General features: G+C 37.4%; 1 protein-coding gene across 1 annotated transcript; it reads left to right on the top strand.

The window, feature by feature from the left end:
- Window positions 1-3,875: 3,875 nt before the first annotated feature.
- LOC121512991 (E3 ubiquitin-protein ligase TRIM39-like) lies at window positions 3,876-6,808 on the top strand. Its single transcript, XM_041792442.1, has one exon. It carries the CDS (start codon window positions 3,963-3,965, stop codon window positions 5,385-5,387), a length of 1,425 nt encoding a protein of 474 aa, XP_041648376.1. The 5' UTR covers window positions 3,876-3,962; the 3' UTR covers window positions 5,388-6,808.
- Window positions 6,809-12,159: the final 5,351 nt, after the last annotated feature.

Here is a 12,159-nt window from a genome sequence, read left to right as displayed (position 1 = left end):
ATGGCAGCTGCATGAATTCCTATAAAAAGGGTCTCTTTTTTATTATTATTTTAATAATGATGAGTATGGTGGGACAAAAATAGATCTGGAAAAAGAGTCTGTTTTCCTCACAGAATGAGGGAGGGTTTGTTTAATCAATCTGCACCTGTTTGAGTACACAAGCAATAAAGTCAGAGTCATTTTTTCAACACGTAAAAGATGAATCATGATGAAGAAGTCAATTTCTCCTTGCTTTGATTGCCTGATGCATATTAAGAAAAAATAAGAGTAAACAGAGTAAATTACTGCCCGGCGTCTTGTCTGAGGTGGGGCTTGATTGAATGAGATGCCGTCTACACGCCGTAGAGTCTTCCACTGATGTTTATCGAGGAGGATATTGAAACGGGGACGGCTTCTGTATGATTTGATTTTATGACTGAGCTATGTTTTACTCCTCATGGGAAAATTGCATTTCCTGCAAGTTTGCATACTTTATCGAAACGTTGCCTTTCAATTTGTGTCAGTCTCCATTTTTTAAAACGTGCAAAGTCCGAACATCAACCAAACCTGAAATGAAGTCACATATACATTTTCCTATATGTACAGTGTTATCATGAAGAAGCACAGAGCAGATGTAAAGGAGAGCTGGTTTAATATCTACAGTATATTATGTATTCCATCCATACAGACGCTCTGGTCATTAGCATAAACCCTGTGTTTTCACACTTTAAACTAGAAGTGCAGTGTGTGAGCAGCACTCTGTTGTGTGGATTGTTAAAGGATGAGGTTAATCTTCATACACAGCTGAAGCAGAGGATTTTAAAGTGTCCCTAGTGTCTTATTGTTTGTCTGTAACAAACACAGTCTTTAGTTACTATGCTCTGCAGGACTTAAGGAGCTGCCACCTTCACCATTAGCTCAGGCTGTGAATATGTTACAGGTCCTGATTCAGATTTATTTCAACACTTTTCTACAGTCATGGACGAAAGTATTGGCACCCCTGGAATTTTTCCTGAAAATACACCATTTCTCCCAGAAATTGTTGCAATTACAAATGTTTTTGGTATGTTTATTTCCTTTATGTGCATTGGAACAACACACACACACACACACACACACACACACACACAAATAATAATAATAAAATAAAAAAAAGAAGAAAAAAGCCAAAATTGACATAATTTTGCAAAAAAACAAAAAATGGGCCGGACAAAATTATTGGCACCCTCAACTTGATAATATAAGGCTCTTACTTTATTACTGCCCCAGCTGGACTTTAGAACCTGAAACAGGCCAACAAGGCCCCACCCTTTATATGAGCGGACACAGATGGGCAGATAGCTGGCCATTCTGTCCATGGAGACGTAGACAGAAGATTCACTAAGAGAAATTTAAGAGATGACTGACATGTTTTAATACAGTGCTGCCTGGAGATCACAAGCATCCATTGTTGATTTTCAGCCTTGTCCCTTGTGCACAGAGATGTCTCCAGATTCTCTGAATGTTCCGATGCTCTACAGTTTTGGAGAATTCTAAATGTGAGCAGTTTAACAACGAGGAGCATTTTTCTTAAATTGGTTCACATATTTTAGATCCAGTTTGTTACAGACAGGTGAATCTCTAAGGAAACTCATCGAAGGAAATGCTATCTTCTAAGATTCATAATGAGGAAACACTGGAGGTTAGGTTAAAGTGACGTAAAATAACAAAATTAAATAAAATGAGATAAACAGAATAAAAAGATGCTTAAGTAAGAATAAATACACCAAAAATAACTCAGTGAAATATGCTAAAATAATAAAATGAAAAAGAGAAGTCTGTAAAATATGATAAAATAAGAGGATAAATCAAAAGATAATTCTGAAATTAAAATAGAATGACAATAAAAAAGCCAGACTAAAAAGTTTATGCCCAGTCATGTTACTGACCTGTTACCAAAAATCTCATTAGCTGAAAAAACACTCCTTTAGCCTTTTTTTTTTCATTGGCAACACTTACTTTTCCAGCCTTTTGTTGCCAGGACCCTTCCTTTTTTCAGATAAAATTCAAAATGAGCTCCGATTTTTTCTTGAAATGTTTCACTTTGAACATGATAGTTCATGTTTTACTATGAATTAAATACACATTTATGAGATTTACAAATCATTGCATTCTGTTAATATTTACATTTCACACGTGCCCCAATTCTTTTGAAATAAGCATTGCATATGCTATTGTCTAAGGAAACTGGCTTTATTTTTACTAAGTTAACATTATAATTATCTACATCTAAATGCTTTTGGGCTCCTGACAAACATCAATGCAGGTGTCATATGGAGGGATTAGATGCAGCTTATAATTAATGTAGGTCAATAACAATTACGGTTATTCATGATTAAAATATTTATAGTTTGTCAAAGTGTGTATCCATTTTAATTTGTTCTTTGCCACTCATGGCAATGTCTGCCATGTATTTATGCTTGTGAAGCACTTTGTAACTCTGTTTTTAAAAGTGTTCTATAAAAGATTTTTTAAATTATTATTATTATAAAATGTAACTATTAATACATAACTCAACCCTGCTCAACCAAAGAGCTGAATAGTCTAAATAATACCTTTGCAAAAGCCACAATCTAAATCTGTAGTTGTAAATATATAAATAAATAAATAAATATATATATATATATATATTATATATATATATATATACACACATACACAATTATGGCTGATGCAGTTATGGCACAGTGATGATGCAGTTACTGCTTATAAAAGCTAATTTAAGCAATAACTTTTAATCCCAGTTGTCAGCTGCTTCAGATAAGTGTTTTGTTCATTTTACAAAAAAAAAAAAAAACTATTATCGTATGTTTACTTTATTCTGGAATCATTTCTGAGGTCAAAGTTTCCCTTTTTCAGGTTTTCCAGGGAAATAATGTCCCAAGCAAGACTTAAAATAGCCACAAGTCTTTGCAAAAGAGGCACACGGGCTCAAGAGCCACTCGTTGAGTATCACTGCTTTAGTTTAAGATTATTTTGATTCTCTATAGCAAGGGTTCCCAAACTTTTCAGCCTGTGACCCCCAAAATAACGGCACCAGAGACTGTGGACACCACCTTCCTTGGTGGTGGTTAAAGCATGATGTTTCACAAAGCATCATGACAAATTGACATTTTTGTGATTATTTTGTACACAGTACTTAAATTTCAGCAAAAATCCTTCATAATAACTATATTTTTATTTTAAATTTAACTCATTTTAAGAGTATTTTTACAGTAATAGATAAGATACGCCACTTAAAATCATTTTAAATTTCTCTGTTTTTTTTTTTTTGTAAAACGTTCCAAGACTCCTCTTGGGGTCCTGACCCCCACGTTGGGAACACTGCTTTATATGCAGGAATAAAGGAAATAATAAAAATGACCTCTGTACAGATGTATGATAGGGCTCTCTGTTACTTTATTGTTGCTTCAGTTGGACTTTGAAACCTGAAACCTGCCATAAAGGCCCAACCCTTTATGAGTCAACACAGATAGGAATATTCACTGGTTGATATTTAAGAGAACACCAATGCTTCGGTCACTCACTTGCTTACAAATTATTTTAGACCCACTTATGGGGTAGGCTAAGGTCCAATCACTTGGGCATCGTCGGGATAAATAATGTGTGCACAGGAATAAAGGAAATAATAAAAATGACCTCTGTACAGGTGTATGATAGGGCTCTCTGTTACTTTATTGTTGCTTCAGTTGGACTTTGAAACCTGAGACCTGCCATAAAGGCCCAACCCTTTATGAGTCAACACAGATAGGAATATTCACTGGGTGATATTTAAGAGAACACCAACGCTTCGGTCACTCACTTGCTGCACACTGAACATAGCTTTAGAGAAAAGAACCTGAGTCAAAGGGAAACAAAGCTCCAGGAAACTGTGGAGGACAGAGTGAAGACTCAGCAGTCTGACCTGTTTGAGCTATTGGGAGATTTTCTTCACTCTGAGGAAAATGGCTTCTCATTCAGAGGAGGATCTGTGCTGTTCTGTCTGCCATGACATCTTCAAACATCCTGTCATCCTGTCATGTAGCCACAGCTTCTGTAAAGCCTGTCTGCAGAGCTGCTGGACAGAGAAACAAACCCAGGTGTGTCCAGTTTGTAAGAGGAGATCTTCAAAGCATGAACCGCCCTGTAACTCGTTGTTAAAGGACCTGTGTGAGGTTGTCTTACTGCAGAGAGATCAGACACTTTCATCAGACTCTGAGGCTATCTGCAGTCAGCACTCTGAGAGACTCACACTGTGCTGTCAGGATCATCAGCAGCCAGACTGTCTCGTCTGCAGAGACTCTGAAAAACACACCACCGACGTATTCAGACCCATCGATGAAGCCAAGCGAGATCTCAGGGACGAGCTCCAGAAGTCCCTGCAGCCCTTAAAGGACAAACTTGGACAATTTGAAAATGTCAAAGACAGGTGGAATCAAACGGAAAAACACATCAAGACCCAGGCTGCTAACACAGAGAGGCTGATAAAGGAGCAGTTCAAGAAGTTTCACCAGTTTCTAGAGGAGGAAGAGGAGGCCAGAATATCTGCACTAAGAGAGGAAGAGGAGCAGAAGAGCCAGAGGATGAAGGAGGAGATAGAGGCTTTGTCCAGAGAGATAGCAGCTCTTTCAGACACGGTCAGAGCCACAGAGGACGAGCTGAGAGCTGCAGACGCCTCATTCCTGAAAAACTACAAGGCTGCAGTGGAAAGAGTCCAGCAGTGCCCCCTGCAGGAGGATCCACAGCTGCCCTCAGGTGCTCTGATAGATGTGGCTAAACACCTGGGCAACCTGAGCTTCAACATCTGGGACAAGATGAAGGACATGGTCTCCTACAGTCCAGTGATTCTGGACCCAAACACTGCTAACTCAGACCTCATCCTGTCTGAAGATTTGACCTGCATGAGATACGAAGAGACACAACAGCTGCCTGATAATCCAGAGAGGATTGATCAGTTTGGCGCCATCCTTGGCTCAGAGGGGATCAAGTCAGGGATTCACACCTGGGACGTCGAAGTTGGTGAGAACAAGTACTGGGAAGTGGCCGTGTGTAATGAGTCTGCAGACAGGAAGGGGCACGTGTGCTATGGATTGTGGAGAATTAAGTTGATTTATGACAGACACAAAGCGTTAACCCCAACATGTGACTGCACTGATCTGTCTCTCGCAGTTCCTCCTCAGAGGATCAGGGTTCATCTGGACTGGGATGGAGGGAAGCTCACATTTTATGATCCTGACACGAAAACACACCTTCACACCTTCACACACACCTTCACTGAAACGCTGTATCCATTCATTTGGACCTGTGACCCTCCTCCTCTGAAGATATTACCAAGGAAAGTTTCTGTAGCAGTCAAAGATGACAACAGTTGGTCAGTATTTGACTGTTAAATATTAATTTAAAAAAAACTGTCGTTGCAATTGCATTAATGCAATGGCAGTCTCAGGACATTTGATGTGTCATTAATTTTTTGCAGATATAAGTTGTGTGCTCTACTTGACTGTAATTCAGATATGATCTAAAAAGTATGGATTTATTGTTGCAAAACTCAGTAGTGCATTTTAACATTTTGAAAGCCTGGCTTGTTAATTTTGGACTCAGATTTTTCTTAAAACTTTCCATTAAAACCTGCCTTTGTGCTCAAAGCTCTGCCTCATTGTACTTAGATTTCCTCTGTGCTAAAATTTTTTGCTTGTTCTCAAATTTTTGCTGACATGCCATGCACTCATGCTCAAACCTTTCTCTTCTTATTCTCTGATTTTTCGGAATTAGAACGTACGAAACTTTTTCTGAACATGCTCAAAACTTTTTGTTTTGTTTGTGCACAGAGAACTTTGTATGTGCACACAGACAAAGTTTGCACTGAGTAAATTCAGGGTAATCTGCTAAAGTTCCGTCTATGCTTACAGGGAAAAAAAACTGTGGCATAAATGCAGGCTTTCATGAAAAGTTTGAAAAAAACAAAGCAAAAAAAAAAAAAAAAAAAAAAAAAGTGTCTCAAAACATTTAAATGCACTTTGCGACAGTTTTGTAACAATATTTACTCCGTAAAAATCTGTTTTTTTGTTTTCTGGAATCATAGAAGGCTGATCCTTCTCCTAACCAGGCATGGTACCAGGATTACAATCCCAGATGGGCACTTACTGTATTTTATCTGTTAATATCAATAGTTAGAGCTATCCACCCTATATATTATATTCTGTGCTTTAAAGCAGTGGTTCCCAACTTGTTGAGTCATGGGACCCACCTTCAACTACTGAGGGAGAATTGTGACCCAAATTTTGGAGATCTTGTTTGATCAATAAGAAGTATTTAATGAAAAACTAGTAGAGCTTGGGCCTAAGACAGTAAAAAAGGTGTAACAAAACAAATGAAACAGGGGAGATGAATGAGAGAGAGAGCGCCTAAATTGCCTTTTAATGAGAGAGCAGCCCACTGTTTACGAGTTCATATCAACAGACAGGCTTTTTATTCTTTTAAGTTCATTTAGAGATGATTGTTTCCCTGTGTTTAGTCTGTTTTCGTATTGTCAATAAGAAATACTACTCCAGCTATGAAAGTAGACGGTGACTCTCTCTAGAAGCAGTGTCAGTGTCTGTGGACAGGATCGATGAGGAAAAAGTGCTCATAAATCCTTGTGAAGTTTGCTGTCTTTTATCTGGGTGACAGTTGAGTCCCAGTCCTTCACATGTAGCCTTCTCTGCCCCTTATTGATCCATGTGATGTGTGAGTGTGAGGGCGACCACGCTAGTTGTACAAGCCTGAGCTCAGTAAAGCGGTCTGATTTGATTGGTTAAGACCTCACACATGATAGCTGCTTAATTCTGATGTCTTCACATTTTTTTAAATATGAAACTGTTTTTTAGCCATTAAGATGAATTCAAAAATCAAACATGAATCAATATAAATATAAATGAACAAAGTCTGTTCTCTGTTGTTTGCTAGGAAAAATGTCAAAGTTTAATCACTGTACAGTCCACTGTATCAAATGTGTGAGACTGGGGTACAAAGAGGGCTGTATAATGCCGTTCATGATGCATGTATTCAATAAAATCTTGTGAAACTTTTTAAGAGCTTGCAAAAAAAAAGAGAGAAGTCCTCTTGTGCTTCTGTACAAAATGTTGACTTGGGTGTCTCTTCTAACACCTTTCAGTGTTTTATAGAAGCAAAAAATTGTGTTCTGTATTGATGCAGCTTTTTCTATTTGTAATTTTTTTAATCAGCTGATTTCATCCATGTAAATACAAAAAGAACAACTTCAAACAAATATAACCTTTAACTATGCTTAACCTGCAAAATACTTATCAATGTGGATTAAAGTTGTGAACTTAAGCCAGCTAACCGAGTGTTTATTTAGAAGTTTGGAAATCAAATAGATGACATCTTATTGTTTCTAATTATTCATTCAGAATCGGCTGGTAACTCAGTAAAGCAGTTCTTTGTTCATCTGTCAGCAGTTAGTATGGGATCTTTGAAGACGGATTTTACAGAACTCCAGATGGGGGGCAGGAAGGGATTTCTACAAGGAGAAGCATTGTCAGTATGCCAAAGTTACATTCATTTTATAACTGTCAGCTGTTCAAATTGGGGAAAAAAAAGAGCTACTATTATGTGCTGCACCGTAGAGACATTTAGGCAAAAAAAAAAAAAAGTTTAAAAGGCTGACAGAGGAACGGTAGTGTGCATAGTTTAAAAGCCTCCATCCTAAGTGTAGACAAGTGAAGTCAGGCATCGATCTCTGTCAATGATCTGACTTGATTCAGTAGCCTACAATTTACAGCAGTTTAGCATGTTAAAAAAAGGATGTTTAGAGCTTGACTGTGAACCACAGAGTTGATGTTTTAGAAGCTTTGAAGACAAATGGTTGGAAAGACACAATGATGAAAAGTACCTTATGGCTTTATGTTTATAAAAATGTTTTTAAAATGTCAACGACTTTAAGGGTTTTGCAATCACATGCAGTTAAAGCCAAGGGTGTACGCTTCCAAGTGGTTTTAATTTCATCTCTCTGTGACAGGAAAGATTCTAGTAAACTTTGAAATCTGTGCAGTTGTTTAATGAAAACCCTCAGGATTTTGGGAGTTTGTTTTCACACTGTACTAAGATTTTAGAAGGCAGATTTGGGTCTAAGTGAGCTAAGCATTTTAAAGTCATTAGTTCTGTAGATAAAATGTTCAGACGGTGCTATCCTATCCAGTGTGACTCTTTGTTTCTATTAATATCAGTCTGTTTATATCATTACTGTGAAGGCTATTGAATCTAATAGCTGCTCAGCTTCATCTGCTATAAAAAGCTCTTCATTTTAGCATCATTATAGTTGTTAATGCTTACTAAAGTGTCATCCTATTATCATATTTAGTTGTTGCCAAAACCATACATTGTATCATTATTATCACTGACAAAGCTGCTCATCTGTTGTTGTTTCTCTTTCTTTCTCTATCTCTAAATCAGCGCCGTCTCAGCAGTCTGGCTCTACTTAAGGATTCTGCCTGTTTAAAGGAGATTTTTTTTTTTCTTCAGCTAAACGTTGCCAAGTTTTTCTTGTGTTCTCGCACCAAACAAATAATGATTGATAGAAATAAAAATGAACCGATCATGCTGAATTATGTTGAATGGCGTGTTAAAGTCTGTTTTGGCTTGACCACTTCCCAGGAAGACCATTAAGGGACCAGCTAAGAGTCAGTGTTGGCCTGGAGCTTCCTGCTAATGTAAGATCTCTTTTATAAAGGGGAGTGATGAGCCAGTGGCCAGGATGCATGTCCAGAAGAGGGATGCTGCTGTCTGAGTCTGACTCTAATCACATTCTTATAATTGAGATTCTCCAAACACGCGGTACAGGTGGCTCCTCCTGAAGTTTGGAGAAATTTAATTCTACAGAAATTAAAGGAACCATATGTGACGCCACCAAAAACCACCTTAATAAATTATTGTTTCTGGTGATTTAATCATGCTCCATTTATTCCTAATTTAAGATTTCACTGTGTCCGGTATGATAAATCCTCATTCCTCCTCAGTGCAGGAAACTTCCATAAAACTTCCAGAGGAAGCATATTGTTGTATCATGCTGATGTCAGACTCTCATTCATGTGCGGCTTCAAATGAAAGTGTAGATTGTTAAGGTGTCTTGTCAGAAACATCTCAGATCTACTGGGACTAAAAGCACCTTGTCTCTCCTTCACCAAGGCTTAGAAGAAACACTTCACTGAGTGGAAAACCAAACAGAGAGGTCGAGATTAAAGAGTGAGAGGAAGATGAGTTGCAGATTCTTAACACAGCTCCCCAGTGAGGGCAGAAAGTACAGCAGCACCTCTGAATTCACCACAGTCTGCATTTCAATCCCATTTCACACTCTCCATCAGCATTTTACATTTTGTTGTAACGTTTTCTGCTATTTTCACCACTCACTCCAGTAAAAGTTCATTAGAGCAGACAGACCTGCGTGCTCCTCTCAGTCTAAGTGCGCACGATTGTTGGCTTGAAAAGAGCGACTTGGCAAACTAAAGTTTCAGCACGCAACTGCATGCCAATTAAACCGCAATTTGTTGTTTTACATTTTCTCCCTTGTTCGGATAAAAGGAAAGACATGAAATGTTAATTAGTGGGCTTACAAAGTGTGAGCTGGCAGATATTTTTGGCAGATTGTTTACTTCTGCAAAGAAAAGGCATGTTTTTAATTTACTGTTGTCATTCTTTATGCTGGACTAAGCTAAACAGCTGCTTTGGAGTTAGGGTGCAGAATTCAGTTTTCAAAACTGTCTCACTGAACAAGGTGACTTTCAATTTAAGCATTTTAAGTAGTCACCAACAACTGAAAAGAACATGTTAAACCTCAAAGTGGATTCATGGTGTGATTAGATGCCCTCTACTTTTTCAATTTTCAATTTTTTTGTGCTGCAGCCTGATGCTAAAGTGAAAAAAAAAAACAAAAAAAAAAATCTCATTAATCTTCACTCAGTGGCCTATCATTACAAAATGAAAGCAGTATTTAAGATGTTTTTTTTTTTTTTTTTAATTTATGAAAAAAAAAAACTGAAATATCATACTGACAAAAGTATTTAGAAATTAAAAAAAAAAAAAAAAAAAAAAAACGTGAAAATTTAGCTCAGTTGCCTCCCATTTCTCTGGATCTTCAGTGTTGTTTCTACACCTTAATTCGATTCCACCTGTGGTAAATTAAATTCATTCACATCACCACAAACCCACCATCCCCACTGTGAAGCACAGTGGTGGCAGCATCATGCTGTGAGGATGCTTCTAGGCAGTCTTGTAAAGGTAGAGGGTAAAATGAATGTGGCAAAAGACAGGAAAATCCTGTAAGACAATCTTGATCGGTCTGCAAGAGAACTACAGTTTGAGGGAAGATTTATTCATCCGGCTACTACTTGAAAAGGGCTGTTCACACCTGATCCCGGTTCAACTTGACAGAGCTTGAGCAGTTTTGCAGAGAAGAACAGAGTAAAATTGAAGTGTTTAGATGTGCATGCCTGATTGAGACTTGAAATGGTGAAAATTTATGCAATCACTTGTTTAAAACTACGTATTTTTGTATAATCAACATTGATCTGTAGAAATCCGTTGTCACTTTGACATTAAAGAGGTTTTCTTTTTTTTTTTTTTTTTTGTTTGTCAAAAAGACAAATTAAATTGACCATGATTGATTTATAAATTCAATTAAGGGGTAATACATGTAAGGGGGTGAATTACTTTTCAAAAGCACTGTATTTAAGTATTGAATGAGACTTGGAGATAATAAAGACATTATTCAGACTTCCGCTGTGAAGTATCCAGATAAGGGTCAAACGAGTAATATCTGCAATATCTCAATTGAAGTTATATCCCCCTCAAAAAAATGTTACATGTAGCCTTATTTACCATATTTATGCACTGTTTTTAAACTTACCTACAAAGAAAAGTAACAGACACATTTTTAACCAAGATGTTATGGTTTATGTAAATACAGTGACTCTTACAGCCTGTAAGCTGCATTACCTACATTATTTTGGGATAGTAGGTTTCAATACTCTGAGATTTCTGACCAGCTCTCTCATTTAGAGGCTCTGAAAAATGTTTATAGCAGACAATTACAAAAGTCCCCAAAACACAACTTGAGAAAAGAGACACTGTAGATGTCCATAATTATGAGCAGGTAAAGATCATATTTATTTATTTATTTATTATAGGGGACAGTACATATTAATAAACATGGACATGCAAATGTGCCAGATTGTTGCCATGGGCTAATTTCCACCCATAGTCCCCGTCAGGTTGATGGTGTACATATAAAAGTGTACATCAAGGATGTAAATAATTAAAATAGAAATATACATAAAATCAGACAACTAAACCACATAAATACATTATATATTATACAAGGACCCACATAAATTCCAAAAATAGCTATATGACTGGCCAGGCATAAAGTGACCATTGCAGTTAAAAGTGTGTATGGTGTTTAAGTGCATAAGGCAGATGGAAAAAGCTATAGAGCTGAAGTGCTGATGTATTGCACATGATAAGGAACAGCCCTAAACATTTATTTATCTGAAGTACTGATATGATTATACATAGCCCTATAGCATAGAATTTGTGTATGCATGTGTTTATGTATGTATCTGTGCACAGGAACAGCATACGAGTGTATGCATGTAATATTACACAGAGCATACATACAGAGTCGTATGTATGCAGAGAGATAATGAAAGGCTAACAGGGTCACAATCCTGGTTTGTCCTGAGCCATGCTTTTAGATGACCCTTGAAACTTGTAAAAATAAATGCACTGTATAATCCAAACAGGCAAAAGGTAGACTGAGTTTTATTCCGACCAAACTCTTTTATATCTACTTGATGAGATTATTATTTCCGAATGTGTCTTTTTTCAGGATTGTATGCTTTTATTGTTGAGAGAAAAGTGGAAAGAGTCAGAGAGTGGGAAATGCCATGCAGGGAACGAGCAACAGGCTTGATTTAAACCCAGGCCACCTGCTTTGAGGACAGCAGCCTGTGAGCATGGGGCGTGGAGATATTCCTGCTATGCCACCCACCTAGCCAGCCTAGCTACATCCCTTCTACTCCATCTTTAGTGGCTAAATCTCCTTAGTTGCTCCCTTGTGCAACTAACTTTGTTCTATGTGCAACTCAAATACACTTTACTAAACATAAA

This window comes from Cheilinus undulatus, linkage group 1, assembly GCF_018320785.1.
Source record: "Cheilinus undulatus linkage group 1, ASM1832078v1, whole genome shotgun sequence".
NCBI classification, from domain to species: domain Eukaryota; kingdom Metazoa; phylum Chordata; class Actinopteri; order Labriformes; family Labridae; genus Cheilinus; species Cheilinus undulatus.
The sequence above is the reverse complement of the archived record's forward strand: the minus strand, read 5'-3'. Positions and strand labels throughout refer to the sequence as shown.

Bases quoted from the DNA above. Each gene is read 5' to 3' on its own strand.
- LOC121512991 (XM_041792442.1), top strand. From the start codon at position 3,963: ATGGCTTCTCATTCAGAGGAGGATCTGTGCTGTTCTGTCTGCCATGAC.